Raw genomic sequence first — 17,948 nt, forward strand, 5'->3', positions numbered from 1 at the left:
TGAGAGAATGAGGGAGCGCGAACACCTAAAATGTTGTGTCCGGTTTCAGAATTGGAAGTCACGGTGATAAATCAACAATGTGCTGACTGACTGACTTTTAAGCAAATATGTCTGGAGGGCTGTAGCTTGGGCTGTCACTGTTCAGCCCCAATAGAGCACAGGTGCAGGAAGTGTCTGGGGACGAGTGGGGAGAGGAGTAAAGACGCGCCCCTTTCCTAATGATGGACTTGAACTAGTCAACGTACAAACACATCAGCTGCTCCAGCATTCCATGAATTCAAAGGCATTCTACAAATAGCCTATAAAATTAAAAAAGGTCACATTTTTACTTCTCCACCGACAACTCCTGAATACATCTAATCATATAGTCGTCCACAAAGATTGGAACAGAAAAGGAAAACCTGCAAATGAACTTAGACAAAAGAACCAGAAAGGTGCGAAGACAGTTGAAAAGCTGGGATTGGGTTTTTATTGGGTAGGTAAATCCGGCGCAAGTTCTATGATAGTCGTGACTAATTGTATGATTTGTATTTCTCGAGCGCGCGCACAGCATATGTGCAGAGACGCACGGAATTTGACTGAATGAAAGGTGATTGTACACGTGGCCGTGTGTTCACGATTTTCATTCAGTGCGAGCACCAGCTGAGCCGCAGGAGGTTCGGGGTCGAAAGGCGCGCGAGTGGAGCATATTTGAACTAAAAGCACCTTCTGTTTTAAGCGAGACTGTCAAACAAACTCGCAGATGTCACCCTGAAGAAAAACGTGTACACGCGTTATTTCATCTGTCTACATCTGTACGACTCGATGCACCAACTCCGTTTCAGACGTGGACGTGGTATGTTTTCCTTCCAGTTGTTAAACAAGGACTCTAGACAGTGCCTACTTGAACCCACTTCGCGTCTAGAGGTGTAGACGAGTGAATGAGGCGCGCTGGCTTCTCGGCGCTCTGGACACTTGCGCTATGTGTTGATGAAGACTGACTGCGCCCGGAGGTCAGTGACGCCCCGAGCCATGACCCCGCCCGTGACCCGACCCCTTCTCAGAGAACCCTGTCCCAGCAGCTGATTTTGACAGCCAGCACCTGGCCCGCCATCAAAGCCCGGCGTGGATTTTGGGTCGTGCCCGGTGTCTCAGACCCTTGCGCTGCCTCTGACGTCCTCTAGCCTGTGCTTCTGTGAGCTCCAGTCCACAGTTCTTCAGTCTCCAGTTCGCGATTTGCGGCTGGCTCCGCCTCCTCCTCCCCGCGGCCGCCTCTGCCTTGTGCATTTTCCCATTGCTACCCAAGAGCTAGCTGGTCGTCTGACGGTGCTGCTGCTGTGCTGGCAGCCGGGGGGAGGGATCGCAGCTGTGGTAGCGGAGCGCTGTGCGGGGGACTCGGAGCACTCAGGACACCGGGCGCGATCCTCACCGCCGCTTCCTGCATGCAGCCTGCGCGCCCTGGCGCCGGGGGACAGCGCTGCCCCCAGCCAAGATGGATCTGTTCGACTTTATCCGAGACTGGGACCTGGAGCAGCCGTGGTAGGTAGCACACAGCCTCTGCTGCGCATCCTGCGCGCCGTGCTTGCATCCTGCGCGGCGCTTCCCCTTGCATTCCCTTTGTCGTGCGCTGCCGGCTTCGCAGGAACGCTTTGCTCACTGCGCAGCCAGGTACATCCGCGCAGAAGTTGCCATAGTGGATGGCACTAATTGTGCTGGGTCCCAAGGGGCTCTCTGCCTCGGAAAGACATGGTGGGTGGGAGGTGCTGCCTGTGCCACGTAAGGCAGCCACATTGCTCATGCCGCACCACCTTTAGCGACCAGCACAGGTTTCCCAAGGGGCCAGCAGTCACCCTCTGAGTACAGATGTGCCGTGGAAGGCGTTCTCGGGAGGATGCGCTGTGCCTGGGATGGAGAACAGCTTCGTCTGCCAGAGGGCAGCACCCCTGAGTCGGCTGCTTTGCGGGGGACTGGGACGGCGTGAAAGGGTTTTTACAGTTGTACTTTGGCTTTAGAATGAATTCACTTGACTCTGGCTCTTTGATGCTCCTGCAGAGACTCTGTTAAAGTTGTCGAAAAGTGCTGGCATTGGTGTTTGCGTGTGTGTTCTCACAGATAGGCGTGCTATAGAAGTCGCAATTGGCTCATAATGCAGCGCCTGTGCTCCGTAAGTGCCAGCTGTACACTGTTGCTGTGTTCCGCCGTCTCCCCTCTGCTCTGGCTTATCACTGCGCTGCTGAACTTGCTTTAATGTAATTCTTGTTTCAGTTGGATGTCCACGTTGTGTTTTTTCTTTATCGCTGGTCGATGTAGAAAACTGTCCGTCTTACACCTGCATTACTTGAAATGTGACAGGGTGTGTGTAAAGGATTGAAAAAGAGCTGTGGGCAGTGTCTGTCGGCAGCAGACCAGGGTCGGAATAGATGCACAGGGGAGGAAGTGCCATGCTGCAGGGGGGTGAAAATTAAAGCCCTGGAGCCCAAGGGGTGGGGGGCGCTGTAGTATGCTCAGGAGACGCCTCAGTTATTTTCCAGATGCCCTCCCAGTAACGCTCTATGGTGCCCGCGTGCCCGCTTGGTGTAAATGTGTCACTCCTCAGCGGGGAGGGCTTTAATTGAATCGCTGCTGTAACAATGTTTATTAGTTGAGTTATTAAGCTGCTGTCGCCCACGTTTGCCGTATTGCACGAGCGTTCACTTGTAATTGCGCGGATTATTGTTCGGATAATCTCTGGAAACAAACACGTGGGGCAGTATTGTTAAAGAGCATTAACGCTGCTCGACTTGCTGCCTCCTAAGCGAGTCGCTCTCTGCGTTAGCAGCGCGTGATTTAATGCTGCGCGCCCCGGTGTTGTGACAGGAGCACGCGGTACACGGAGGGTATCTCGGATTCTTTTGTGTGTTTTGTTTAGAGGTTGTCGCAGCACCGCTGCAGACGGTGCGCTCACCGTCTGGCAGTTGCACGAATTCTTAAGGAACAATTCTGATTAACATCACAGACTGTAGGATGGTGGGGTTACAGGGATGTCTTCCTCTCTCACTGCACCGTGCACGCAGCAGTGTGATGCATGGAAATGTGTAATCTGCAATTGCGGCGGCTACAAACTATTCCACCATCAGAGCGCAGGACGCTCCTCCTGCGCGGCTGGTTTGCGCGCTTTAGGCATTCCGCGGAGAGTTGCGCTGTGGGATCCGCAAGATGGGAGGAAGCGCTGATGCTTCCTTCCAGGCCCTGAAGGTGGGTGGCCTGAGGGTGGATCCCGTGAAGTTTGGGATGTCTCAGTGAAGCTGTCTGAGCTCTGGCGTCTGCTCTTGGGACAGGTCCGCAGATCGATAAGGCTGCCCGCGCTGACACAACCTCTAGCAAGCAGGGGCAAGAGAAGGGGATGAGTGTCAACATAACACGACTGCGGACACTAGCTGGGGGGATCAGGGTGAGTGTAGCCGGCAGCCGGTGCTCTAAGCACCCCAAAGGCACTTGTGCCACCAGCACGCGCAACGGAGTGCTTTATCGTCCCCTCTTAGGTCACTCATATGTAAAATACACGAATGTTGTTACCATCACCCCAACAAGCATCGTCTGGCCTCTGAACAAAGACAAATAGGTAGATACTGCCAGCAGACTGTGCGTCGGACAAACACAAACAGGAATGCACTTTTTTGAAGTATGCCAGATGCACGATACAGACAGCAAAGTCCTAGACAAACAAATACATTTAAACATAAACAGATGTATAGTTAAATCGAGAGATAGATTGATACACACATAGTTAAAGAGAACGATTTATTGATAAAAAGAAATATTTTGATTTCTGGATACAGGAGAGATATCCATCATTAGACAGAGATAGATAAGATAGATAGATAGATAGGTAGGTAGGTAGGTAGGTAGGTAGGTAGGTAGATAGATATATAGACAGACCGATCGAACGCTCCAGGGGGACGGGTTTCCACCCTAAACACTTTGCTGCACTGCTGCGATGGTTCTGTGGGAGGAAGGCCGTGTTCTATTCACGCGATCGCTGCTGGAGTGGATTCGCTCGAAATCCCAAACATTCAGCTTTTTAAAGATACTTTAACGTTAACAAAGGATGGGACTTTAACTGCAGCGAATCAGTTGTTCAAATATTCAAAATCTTCCTTATCAAGTACTTCAGCAATACTGTCGTTTTTTTTAATGTTTTATCACACTAGGCTGGCCGCTGTCCCTTGCAAGTGAAAACGAATAATTATTAGACTGAAATAAAGACTGTGTTTCAATGTACTTTTCGTTGTTATAGCATGAATCTCGTGCAGACCTGCCTGCCGCTCGCGCTTCGTGGGTGTTCACAGTAGGCGGTCAGGCATGGGGCACCTCATTGAACAGGGGCTGTGAGTCGCTTTCAGGGACATCGTTTCTGTGCGCTCGTGGGTGTGATTGTTGTTATAAAACTAGTTGTGATTTTTTCGGTGTTGCACTGTTGTCACTATAGCAGGACAGAGTAATGATGCCATAACACAGGTGCACGAGAAGCAACTGATGGACTGGGCACTGGTGACATGAAACGGCTGCAGGAGCCATGAGCCATTGACTGGGCACTGATGGCACAGCAGAGGGACAGCAACATGGACTGACTGGGCCCCGGTGCCTGGTAGGAGCTGCATGGGCACCAACTGAAGGACTGATCCCTTGCAAAGGACACTGGAGCCACAGGGCAGACACAAGAGTGTCAACCAATAGATACGATTCTTAGAAAAAAAGAAAGGTGCAGAAGCAGGCACTGGTACCTGATGTCACAACACTGGTTCTGGAGCATGGATTGAATGACTGGGCCCCGGTGCCTGGTAGGAGCTGCAGGAGCACGAACTGAATGATTGGTCACTTAGACTGGATGGACACAAGCCTGCAAAGGACACTGATGCCTCAGAGGGCAGGTACAAGAGCGTAAACCGATGGAATAAATAGGCCACAACAAAGGTGCAGAAGCATGCACTGGTAACTGATTTCACAACACTAGTGCGGGGGCATGAACTGAAGGACTGGTCACTTACACTGCAGACACAGAAGCACTCAGAGGGCACTGATGCCAAAGGGCAGGTACAAGAGCGTAAACCGATGGAATAAACTCCCACGTCACAGCAAAGGTCCAGAGGCATGCAATGGTAACTGATGTCACGACACTGATTCTGGAGCCTGGATTGAATGACTGGGCACTGATGTCTGGTAAGTGCAGCAGGGGCACGAGCTGAAAGATTGGACACTAACACTGGAGGCACAGAAGCACGCAGAGGGCACTAATGCCACAGGGCAGGTACAAGAGCGTAAACGGATGGAATAAATAAGCCACAACAAAGGTGCAGAAGCATGCACTGGTAACTGATTTCACAACACTAGTGCGGGGGCATGAACTGAAGGACTGGTCACTTACACTGGAGACACAGAAGCACTCAGAGGGCACTGATGCCACAGGGCAGGTACAACAGCGTAAACCGATGGAATAAACAGGCCACAACAAAGGTGCAGAAGCATGCACTGGTAACTGATTTCACAACACTAGTGCGGGGGCATGAACTGAAGGACTGGTCACTTACACTGGAGACACAGAAGCACTCAGAGGGCACTGATGCCACAGGGCAGGTACAACAGCGTAAACCGATGGAATAAACAGGCCACAACAAAGGTGCAGAAGCTTGCACTGGTAACTGATTTCACAACACTAGTGCGGGGGCATGAACTGAAGGACTGGTCACTTACACTGCAGACACAGAAGCACTCAGAGGGCACTGATGCCACAGGGCAGGTACAAGAGCGTAAACCGATGGAATAAATAAGCCACAATAAAGGTGCAGAAACATGCACTGGTAACTGATGTCACGACACTGATTCTGGAGCCTGGATTGAATGACTGGGCACTGATGTCTGGTAAGTGCTGCAGGGGCACGAGCTGAAGGATTGGACACTAACACTGGAGGCACAGAAGCACGCAGAGGGCACTAATGCCACAGGGCAGGTACAAGAGCGTAAACCGATGGAATGAACACTCACGTCACAGCAAAGGTCCAGAGGCATGCACTGGTAACTGAAGTCAGACTCACAACACTAGTGCGGGGGCATGAACCGATGTATTGTGCACTGATGCCCGAGCAAAGACGTAAGGGCCTGGATCGCTGGATGTGGGACAGATGAGCCCTGATGCCACATCACAAGGGCAAGGACATGAATTGATCGATTGAGCATTGATTTCACAAAAGAGCGTCAGGAACATCAGCCGATAGACTAGCACTTGTATTACAGCATATGCGCATGATCTCATGGAGTGAGTACACGTCACATCAGAGCCATTCGAGCCTGATATGGGCACTGCTGTTATGACAGAGAGGGAGGAGCATGGACTGCTGGCTGAGCCCTTAGCCCTCTAAAGAGATTCAGGAGCGCCCACTGGGCGCTACCATCAATGCACAGGTGCGGGAGCATGAACCGGCCACTACATGGGACCACCTGATGCTTCAGTACAGATGCAGGTCACACACAGATGTTTGAGCAGGGGTGCCACGGCACAAATGCAGGACAGTGACTTTATCAACTGGGCCCTGATTTCACAACAGAGGGACTGGATCAGGAACTGATGGACTAAGTTAAGTTACAGTTCAGGAGCAGCAAATGATGAGTGGGCATTAACTAAAGAAAGAGGTGGATTAATGTCTGGAAATAGGCCCAGAAGCGGGGACCAAGCCTTAATGCCATAAAAGAGTCGCAGGAGCCTGAAATGATGGCATGATCAATCAGGCCACATCATAGGTGAACAAGAACGGACTGATGGGCCGGTCACTAATGCCTGAAAAGCGTGGCAGTGGCATGGTATGATGGAAGAGCACATATGTCACAACATAGGCGCTTTAACATTGACGGACACTAGTGCCATGGCACAGGTGCAGAAGCACACACACATATTCCCCAAACACTAAAGTAACAACTGAGTGAGAGGTGCATAGACGGATGGACAGATGCCACAGCACAGATGCAGGAACATGGACTGATGTCTCAACACAGATTGAGAAACATGAGCTCAAAGACTGGGTGCGTATGTCGCGGCAAAAGTTCAAGAGCCTTCACTGGAAACTCCTGGCACAACACAAATGCAGAAACATTAACTGATGGACTGGGAACTGATGTAGCAGAAATATGGACTGATGTATGGGAAAGGGGACGAGGAGCATAGAATGACACACTGAGCACTGATATTGCAACAGGGTTGCAGAAGAACAGAGAGATGGGCTGATCACACGTCACAGCAGAAGTGCACGCTGCATGTACTGGGCACTGATTTCTTAACACTAGGTCAGGACCACGCATTGCTGGGGTGGGAGCTGGTGCACGGGCATGAATGTCGGCCTAAGCACGTGTCACAACTGAGGGGAATGGACATGCACTGGTTAATGAAATCAGAAAAGGCACAGAACTGGGAAGTGATGCCCAGAACCTTGATTTTCATCAGAAGTGTAGAATGGATGGATCAAGCCTCTATGGAGTAGAGGAGCAGGAGCCGGCGAATTACCGACGTCACAACAGAGGTGCAGGAAATGATGGAATGGGCATTTATTTATTTATTTATTTATGGGTTTCTATAGCGCTGGAATCGACTCCAACCGGAGTATCTCTGCGCTGTGATACCAAATAGAGTCTAAATAAATATGCAGATGAGGGGCAGGGTCTAGATTTTATCAGTAAACAGCAGAGTTTTCAGTTGCTTCCTGAATTTTAAATGGTCTGTGCAGAGCCTGAGGGCCAGAGGCAGTTTGTTCCACAGTGTGGGCCCTGCAACAGATAAAGCTTTCCCTCCATGTCTGGTTTTTTTTGCACGAGGTACTGCCAACAGAAAATTCTCACTAGATCTCAACGATCTGGAGGGAGTGTAGGGGATAAATTTCTGCTCCAGGTATGTAGGGCCATTTCCGTTTACGCATTTATGGATAATGCAACATATCTTAAACTTGGCTCTTTGTCGAATGCTCAACCAGTGTAGTTTCTGTAATAGAGGTTTTGATGCTGTTCTGGGGGGAGCATTTAGGACAAGGCGAGCTGCCGTATTCTGGACCACCTGGAGCCTATCCAGAACTCCTTCATTAGCAGAAAGGAGCAGTCCGTTACAGTAGTCAATACGACTCAATATAAGGGCTTGCACCAAAGTTTTTCTGAAGGAATCCGGTAGCAGTGGAAATATTCTGCGCATCATGCTGATGGTAAGGAAGCATGAGCCAGCTACCATGTTACTGTGCTGTTTGAGGGAAAGGTCGTGATCAAGGCGTATCCCCAGATTTTTGACAATCTGTTTGGGCTCCGGAACAGTGCCAAGATCAGATGGCCACCAGTCAGGAGTCCACAGTAATTTGGCATCTCCAAACAGCATTACTTCCGTCTTGTTGACATTGCACTGTAGGAAGTTGGTGGACATCCACTGTGCGACGGCTTTCATGCCAGCGGAGAAGGAGTTTCTTATTTCTGTGGTGAGATTTTGAAAGGGAAAGAGGAGCTGCGTGTCATCCGCATATGACACGGGGATGAAACCAAATTTGCGCATCACTCTTGCCAGGGGTGCCACGTAGATGTTAAAGAGTGTTGGGCTCAAACAGGAGCCCTGTGGCACCCCTTTCGTAATCTCTACCTCAGTTGATCTGTATTCACCCATGGTGACAGTCTGGGTCCGATCCGTAAGAAAACTCCTTAGCCAAGCAAGGGCCTTGTTCTTGACCCCTACGTTCGACAACCGGTCAATGAGGATGTTATGTGACACGGTGCCGAACGCGGCTGAAAGGTCTAATAACACCAAAATTACCGAGTAGCCTTTGTCCTGAAACATATGCAGATCGTCAGTGACAGACAGGAGGGTGGACTCTGTACTGTGTTTCGGCCTAAACCCAGATTGAGAGTAGTCTAGGCCGCCAGCTTTCTCAATGTAGCTGGATAACTGACGATTTACATACTTCTCAGTGAGCTTTCCCAAAAATGGCAGCAACGAAATAGGTCTGAGATTTGACAAATCAGTCCATGGAGTTGTGGTGTTCTTCCTGATTGGCCTGACTAAGGCCTGTTTCCACTGCTTGGGGACAGAACCTGTACAGAGGGATAAGTTAACAAGTTTTTCGATGGTGGGAGATAGGATTCCGAGCAAGGTGGACATGAGTCTTGCCGGGATGATATCATCAGGACTTCCACTTTTAATCTGCGTCATGAGCAAGGACACCTCTTTAGGAGTGATAGGGGGGAAGAGGTCTAAAGTATGAGGGCCACTATCAAGTTCTGAATCCTGAAAGATAGGGACTGTATTTGTAGTCAAATTGTTGTTAGAGTTGACTATTTTAGCATAGATGAGATCGATTTTGTTGCAGAAAAATTGCGATATATTGTCGCAAAGTAGTTGTGACGAAGTGTCTGCACTCTCACATGCTGTAGGATTGGTGAAAGAGTGAAGGACCTGGTATAATACTCTGGGGGAGTTGTCTGCAGCCGTGATAAGAGTGGTAATATGGGTTTTTCGCGCCGTTCTGATAGCTTTATGATATACACTTAGAGCGTCCCAATAATGTTTCCTATCTGTTACCAGATGGGTAGATCTCCAAATCTTTTCTAATTTCCTGGCTGTTTTCTTGAGATTTCTGAGCTCTTCAGAGAACCAGATCTCTTGTTTTTTGGCTGGTCGGGGTCTAAATTGTTTTAATGGAGCTATCTTATCTATGGCTGTTTTAATGTCTTTGCTAAACATATCAATAGCTTTATTGATATCATCAGGAATCACATGGTGGGGTTGGACAAATTTCTCAGCAAAGGAGGCCTCATTAACTTTATGCCATTGCCGCCGTATTTCAGGGATATTGGTGGTTTTGAGGGTAGTGGTTGCAGGATAGGGAGTATAAAACTCAAGGATAAAATGGTCAGTCCAGCTGACCTGTGTAGGGGGAAGGCATGTGACACTAGGGAAATTGGTTATAATCAGGTCTAGAGTGTGTCCGGCCACGTGAGTTGGGCCCACATTGTGTGGTTGGAGACCTAGCAATGAGAGATCGTTAAGAAAAGCCTGTGCTTCTTTACAATTTATAAGTTCACTGTGAAGGTTGAAGTCACCTATTAGCAAGAATTCTTTGTCTTTTTGAACATATGGCGCAAGATTTTCCAGTAATATGTTGACAAAGTTGGAGCTAGGTCCAGGGGGACGGTAAACCAGGGCTCCTAATCTGGTTTGTTTGGTGGAATGAGTTGTTTTAAAAATCAGCAATTCAATGTCCGGAGTGCAGAGTTCTGCCAAAACAGAGCAATTGATGTGATTTTTATGAGCAATAGCAATCCCTCCACCTATTTTCTTAGGTCTGTCTAACCTAATCATTTTGTATCCTGACGGAATGGCCAATGTAATGGAGGGAGTGGAATGGGGTTTAAGCCACGTTTCAGTCATGAAGCAGTAGTCAGGCTCATTTGTAGAGATTAGGTCCCATACTTCAGAGGTATGCTTAGGTAAAGAGCGTAAATTGCAAAGAATGTTTTTATGACCAGCAATTTTAGGTGTTTTGTAAGATGGTGTATGGCTGTTCACACATCTATCAGGGCTTTCTCCCTTCAGAGTAGTGAACTGGGATTTACAATGTAAGCATGTAAAAGGCCCTTCTACAATAAGTTTAGGGTCTTCATGACCATCAACAATCTGTAGATCCTTAAGTACCTGAGCTGAGTAGGTAATCCTGACAGGAAGCGGGACAAGCGGGGAGTTAGGTGAGACCGCCATGGCCCCTGGCACCGTCCTGGCGCGGACGGGCGCAGACGGGCAGGTCTTTGGCTTGTCTTCGGCGCGTCTAGAGGCGCCTCCCTGCGCGCAATCGCTGCGCGCTTGATCCCGACGAGTGGCTAAATAGCCCCAGTAACAGCAAGGCTAGAGCGCTACCCGCTCAGTGCTGCAGCGGGAAAGCGGAAGTGTGTCACTCAGGCTCGTACCTGTCCCGCCCTCCGCTCAACGGTATTGGATACCGAGTCGGACCAGGGCGGGCAGGCTGTAACACAGAGCGCTGAGTGTACACGTAAGTTTTTAACCCCTGTCAATGCCTAAGATAAGCGTCTAAGCCCTGAATGAGAATATTGTGGCACAGTTTAAAATATACAATTCTGTCAACTTTAAAATCAAGCTTTCTAAAATATCGCTATAGGGCTTTGCGTTTCAGCAATACAGCATCAGCAGAGAATTCACACTGTACCTGGCATCAAGCGGGGTCGGCCGACACTGCCACTGTCAGCCTTACCGTTGGGCATGAATGTCCCAACAGAGGCACAGGAGCAGATTTGAAGGATTTGGCTCTGAAATCACAACAGATATTCAGGAAGGGATAGTTTGGTCTCTGGTATCCAAACAGGAGTGCAGGAACTGATAGGATGGACATTGTTTTGTAAAACAAGTGCAGGAACAAATACTTTGGGCACTGATGTCCTAATCTAGGTGCAAGAACTGATAAATCGGGCACTGTTGTCTTAATCGAGGTACAAGAACTGATAGATCGGGCACTTATGTCCTAATCGAGGTGCAAGAACAGATAGATTGAGCACTGTTTTTCTTAAACAAGGTGCAAGGACTGATAGATTGTGCACTTATATCCTAACAGTGGTGACAAATTTAGAGATTGGGCACTGATGTCCTAATCGAGGTGCAACAACTGATAGATCGGGCACTGATGTCCTAATCGAGGTGCAAGAACTGATAGATCAGGCACTGTTGTCTTAATCGATGTACAAGAACTGATAGATCGGGCACTTATGTCCTAATCGAGGTGCAAAAACAGATAGATTGAGCACTGTTGTCTTAATCGAGATGCAAGAACTGATAGATCGGGCACTGATGTCCTAATTGAGGTGCAAGAACAGATATATTGAACACTGTTGTCTTAATCGAGGTGCAAGGACTGATAGATTGGGCACTGATGTCCCAACACAGGTGCACATACTGATAGATTGGGCACTGATGTCCCAACACAGGTGCACATACTGATAGATTGGGCACTGATGTCCAAACACAGGTGCACATACTGATAGATTGGGCACTTATGTCTTAACAGAGGTGCAAACACTGATAGATCGCGCACTATGTCCTAACAGAGGTGCAAACACTGATAGATTGTGCACTTATGTCCTAACCGAGGTACAAGAATCGATAGACTGGAAAACCAAAATAATATTATAGGACGCAAGAACAGAAAAGGCAGTGATGTGAATAGGAGGGTAGTTGGGGCACTGCTCTCCTCAGTATTGTCTTCATCATGTCTAGCATAGACGAGTTTACCAGCAGATAGCAATGCCACTCTGTAATAGAGCGCAGACTGATACACTAGATGATAAGGTCACAGAGAGTGAGAAAGCATGCACCAATTTGCTAGATACTGGCATCACAAGAGAGTGAAGGAGAGTAGGCCGATGGACTGAGTACTGATGTCATAACACAGTGGAGGACCTTACGCCGATGAACTGGGAGCTGACGTGACGGCACATTGGAGGAGCTTACCTCAATGGACAGGGTGCAGTTGTGATAGAGTGGAGGAGCTTACGCCGATGAACTGGGTGCTGATGTGATAGCAGGGTGGAGGAGCTTACATCGATAGACTGGGCGGAGATACTATAGAGAGGAGGATCTTACCTCAATGGACAGGGTGCAGTTGTGATAGAGTGGAGGAGCTTACGCCGATGGTGTAGGTACAGATGTGATACATTAGAGGAGCTGATGCCAATGAGCAGGGTGTTGGTGTGACAGCAGGGTGGAGGAGCTTACGTTGATGGGCAGGAGGCAGAAGTGATACAGAGGAGGAGGTTAGACAGATGGACTGGGTGCTGGTGTGATAGCAGGCTTGGGGAGCTTTCGCTGATGGACTTGGTGCAGCTGTGATAGAGTGGAGGAGCTTACGTTGATGGGCAGGAGGCAGAAGTGATACAGTGGAGGAGGTTAGACAGATGGGCTGGGTGCTGGTGTGATAGCAGGCTTGGGGAGCTTTCGCCGATGGACTTGGTGCAGCTGTGATAGAGTGGAGGAGCTTACGTTGATGGGCAGGAGGCAGAAGTGATACAGAGGAGGAGGTTAGACAGATGGACTGGGTGCTGGTGTGGTAGCAGGGTGGAGGAGCTTACGTTGATGGGCAGGAGGCAGAAGTGATACAGAGGAGGAGGTTAGACAGATGGGCTGGGTGCTGGTGTGATAGCAGGCTTGGGGAGCTTTCGCCGATGGACTTGGTGCAGCTGTGATAGAGTGGAGGAGCTTACGTTGATGGGCAGGAGGCAGAAGTGATACAGTGGAGGAGGTTAGACAGTGGACTGGGTGCTGGTGTGGTAGCAGGCTTGGGGAGCTTTCGCCGATGGACTTGGTGCAGCTGTGATAGAGTAAAGTAGCATGAGCCGATGAACTGGGTGCTGATGTGATAGCAGGGTGGAGGAGCTTACATCGATAGACTGGGTGGAGATACTATAGAGAGGAGGAGCTTACGCCAATAGACAGGGTGCTGATGTAATAGCAGGGTGGAGGAGCTTACATCGATAGACTGGGTGGAGATACTATAGAGAGGAGGAGCTAACGCCAATAGACAGGGTGCTGATGTGATAGCAGGGTGGAGGAGCTTACATCGATAGACTGGGTGGAGATACTATAGAGAGGAGGAGCTAACGCCAATAGACAGGGTGCTGATGTGATAGCAGGGTGGAGGAGCTTACATCGATAGACTGGGTGGAGATACTATAGAGAGGAGGAGCTAACGCCAATAGACAGGGTGCTGATGTGATAGCAGGGTGGAGGAGCTTACATCGATAGACTGGGTGGAGATACTATAGAGAGGAGGAGCTTACGCCAATAGACAGGGTGCTGATGTGATGGAGTGGAGGAGCTTACGCCGATGAACTGGGTGCTGATGTGATAGCAGGGTGGAGGAGCTTACATCGATAGACTGGGCGGAGATACTATAGAGAGGAGGATCTTACCTCAATGGACAGGGTGCAGTTGTGATAGAGTGGAGGAGCTTACGCCGATGGTGTAGGTACAGATGTGATACATTAGAGGAGCTGATGCCAATGAGCAGGGTGTTGGTGTGACAGCAGGGTGGAGGAGCTTACGTTGATGGGCAGGAGGCACAAGTGATACAGAGGAGGAGGTTAGACAGATGGACTGGGTGCTGGTGTGGTAGCAGGGTGGAGGAGCTTACGTTGATGGGCAGGAGGCAGAAGTGATACAGAGGAGGAGGTTAGACAGTGGACTGGGTGCTGGTGTGGTAGCAGGGTGGAGGAGCTTACGTTGATGGGCAGGAGGCAGAAGTGATACAGAGGAGGAGGTTAGACAGATGGACTGGGTGCTGGTGTGGTAGCAGGGTGGAGGAGCTTACGTTGATGGGCAGGAGGCAGAAGTGATACAGAGGAGGAGGTTAGACAGATGGGCTGGGTGCTGGTGTGATAGCAGGCTTGGGGAGCTTTCGCCGATGGACTTGGTGCAGCTGTGATAGAGTGGAGGAGCTTACGTTGATGGGCAGGAGGCAGAAGTGATACAGTGGAGGAGGTTAGACAGTGGACTGGGTGCTGGTGTGGTAGCAGGCTTGGGGAGCTTTCGCCGATGGACTTGGTGCAGCTGTGATAGAGTAAAGTAGCATGAGCCGATGAACTGGGTGCTGATGTGATAGCAGGGTGGAGGAGCTTACATCGATAGACTGGGTGGAGATACTATAGAGAGGAGGAGCTTACGCCAATAGACAGGGTGCTGATGTAATAGCAGGGTGGAGGAGCTTACATCGATAGACTGGGTGGAGATACTATAGAGAGGAGGAGCTAACGCCAATAGACAGGGTGCTGATGTGATAGCAGGGTGGAGGAGCTTACATCGATAGACTGGGTGGAGATACTATAGAGAGGAGGAGCTAACGCCAATAGACAGGGTGCTGATGTGATAGCAGGGTGGAGGAGCTTACATCGATAGACTGGGTGGAGATACTATAGAGAGGAGGAGCTAACGCCAATAGACAGGGTGCTGATGTGATAGCAGGGTGGAGGAGCTTACATCGATAGACTGGGTGGAGATACTATAGAGAGGAGGAGCTTACGCCAATAGACAGGGTGCTGATGTGATGGAGTGGAGGAGCTTACGCCGATGAACTGGGTGCTGATGTGATAGCAGGGTGGAGGAGCTTACATCGATAGACTGGGCGGAGATACTATAGAGAGGAGGATCTTACCTCAATGGACAGGGTGCAGTTGTGATAGAGTGGAGGAGCTTACGCCGATGGTGTAGGTACAGATGTGATACATTAGAGGAGCTGATGCCAATGAGCAGGGTGTTGGTGTGACAGCAGGGTGGAGGAGCTTACGTTGATGGGCAGGAGGCACAAGTGATACAGAGGAGGAGGTTAGACAGATGGACTGGGTGCTGGTGTGGTAGCAGGGTGGAGGAGCTTACGTTGATGGGCAGGAGGCAGAAGTGATACAGAGGAGGAGGTTAGACAGTGGACTGGGTGCTGGTGTGGTAGCAGGGTGGAGGAGCTTACGTTGATGGGCAGGAGGCAGAAGTGATACAGAGGAGGAGGTTAGACAGATGGACTGGGTGCTGGTGTGGTAGCAGGGTGGAGGAGCTTACGTTGATGGGCAGGAGGCAGAAGTGATACAGAGGAGGAGGTTAGACAGTGGACTGGGTGCTGGTGTGATAGCAGGCTTGGGGAGCTTTCGCCGATGGACTTGGTGCAGCTGTGATAGAGTAAAGTAGCATGAGCCGATGAACTGGGTGCTGATGTGATAGCAGGGTGGAGGAGCTTACATCGATAGACTGGGTGGAGATACTATAGAGAGGAGGAGCTTACGCCAATAGACAGGGTGCTGATGTGATGGAGTGGATTAGCTTATGCAGATGGGCTTAGTTCAGCTGTGATAGTGAAAGAGCATGAAACGAAGGTCTGGTTGCTGATGTGTAAGCAGAGTGGAGGAGGTTACATCGATGTCCGACTAGGGGTGCAGGAGGGTGAACAGATGCGCTGGGCACTGATGCCTGCACATACACAGGCACATTATCATATGAACCGCAAATTGATATCATTACAGGCTGCACAAATATGACTAATGAACGGTTATCAGAACAGATCAGTAGCTTGATCTAATGCACTGAACATTGATGTAAGAGCAGGATTCTGAAATGAGAGCACATAAAATCAACAGTGATGTCAGAACAGTGGTGCAGTAGCATGAACTCATGGATTCAAGATTGATGTTACAACACGGCGGGAGCATGGACTGATGGGCTCAACAGTGGTGCTGAAACAAAAATGCAGCAGCGTGAACAGATGACATTAACAGTGATGTCAGAGCAGAGGTGCAGGAGCACAAACTCGTGGATTCAACATTTGATGTCAGAGCAGAGGTGCAGGAGTATGAACTGCTGGATTCAACAGTGATGTCAGAGCAGAGGTGCACTAGCATGAACTGCTGGATTCAACAGTGAGGTCAGAGCAGAGGTGCAGTAGCATGAACTGCTGGATTCAACAGTGAGGTCAGAGCAGAGGTGCAGGAGCATGAACTGCTGGATTCAACAGTGATGTCAGAGCAGAGGTGCAGGAGTATGAACTGCTGGATTCAACAGTGAGGTCAGAGCAGAGGTGCAGTAGCATGAACTGCTGGATTCAACAGTGAGGTCAGAGCAGAGGTGCAGGAGCATGAACTGCTGGATTCAACAGTGATGTCAGAGCAGAGGTGCAGGAGTATGAACTGCTGGATTCAACAGTGATGTCAGAGCAGAGGTGCACTAGCATGAACTGCTGGATTCAACATTTGATGTCAGAGCAGAGGTGCAGGAGCATGAACTGCTGGATTCAACAGTGATGTCAGAGCAGAGGTGTAGGAGTATGAACTGCTGGATTCAACATTTGATGTCAGAGCAGAGGTGCACTAGCATGAACTGCTGGATTCAACAATTGATGTCAGAGCAGAGGTGCAGGAGCATGAACTGCTGGATTCAACAGTGATGTCAGAGCAGAGGTGCAGGAGTATGAACTGCTGGATTCAACATTTGATGTCAGAGCAGAGGTGCAGGAGTATGAACTGCTGGATTCAACAGTGAAGTCAGAGCAGAGGTGCAGGAGTATGAACTGCTGGATTCAACAGTGATGTCAGAGCAGAGGTGCAGGAGCATGAACTGCTGGATTCAACAGTGATGTCAGAGCAGAGGTGCAGTAGCATGAACTGCTGGATTCAACAGTGATGTCAGAGCAGAGATGTGCAGTAGCATGAACTGATGAATTCAACAGTGATGTCAGAGCAGAGATGTGCAGTAGCATGAACTGATGGATTCAACAGTGAGGTCAGAGCAGAGATGCAGTAGCATGAACTGCTGGATTCAACAGTGATGTCAGAGCAGAGGTGCAGTAGCATGAACTGCTTGATTCAACGGTGATGTCAGTGCAGAGGTGCAGGAGTATGAACTGCTGGATTCAACAGTGATGTCAGAGCTGAGGTGCACTAGCATGAACTGCTGGATTCAACATTTGATGTCAGAGCAGAGGTGCAGGAGCATGAACTGCTGGATTCAACAGTGATGTCAGAGCAGAGGTGCAGGAGTATGAACTGCTGGATTCAACATTTGATGTCAGAGCAGAGGTGCAGGAGTATGAACTGCTGGATTCAACAGTGATGTCAGAGCAGAGGTGCAGGAGTATGAACTGCTGGATTCAACAGTGATGTCAGAGCAGAGGTGCAGGAGCATGAACTGCTGGATTCAACAGTGATGTCAGAGCAGAGGTGCAGGAGCATGAACTGCTGGATTCAACAGTGATGTCAGAGCAGAGGTGCAGTAGCATGAACTGCTAGATTCAACAGTGATGTCAGAGCAGAGGTGCAGGAGCATGAACTGCTGGATTCAACGGTGATGTCAGTGCAGAGATGCAGTAGCATGAACTGCTGGATTCAACAGTGATGTCAGTGCAGAGGTGCAGGAGCATGAACTGCTGGATTCAACGGTG

The 17,948-nt window shown here is 49.6% G+C and overlaps 1 protein-coding gene across 2 annotated transcripts in view; it reads left to right on the forward strand.

Moving 5' to 3' along the window:
* Positions 1 to 1,275: 1,275 nt before the first annotated feature.
* AFF2 (ALF transcription elongation factor 2) overlaps positions 1,276 to 17,948 on the forward strand; it is an 855,266-nt gene continuing 838,593 nt past the window's right edge. The window contains exon 1 of one of the 2 annotated variants that reach the window (XM_085608002.1): positions 1,276 to 1,518. In XM_085608002.1, coding sequence (XP_085464128.1) covers positions 1,472 to 1,518 — 47 coding nt within the window. In that variant the 5' untranslated portion in view covers positions 1,276 to 1,471. The remainder of the gene's footprint in view (positions 1,519 to 17,948) is intronic. The other variant, XM_085608001.1, reaches the window with a different exon arrangement.

This window comes from Triturus cristatus, chromosome 5_2 (assembly GCF_964204655.1).
Source record: "Triturus cristatus chromosome 5_2, aTriCri1.1, whole genome shotgun sequence".
In the NCBI taxonomy this organism is placed as follows: Eukaryota; Metazoa; Chordata; class Amphibia; order Caudata; family Salamandridae; genus Triturus; species Triturus cristatus.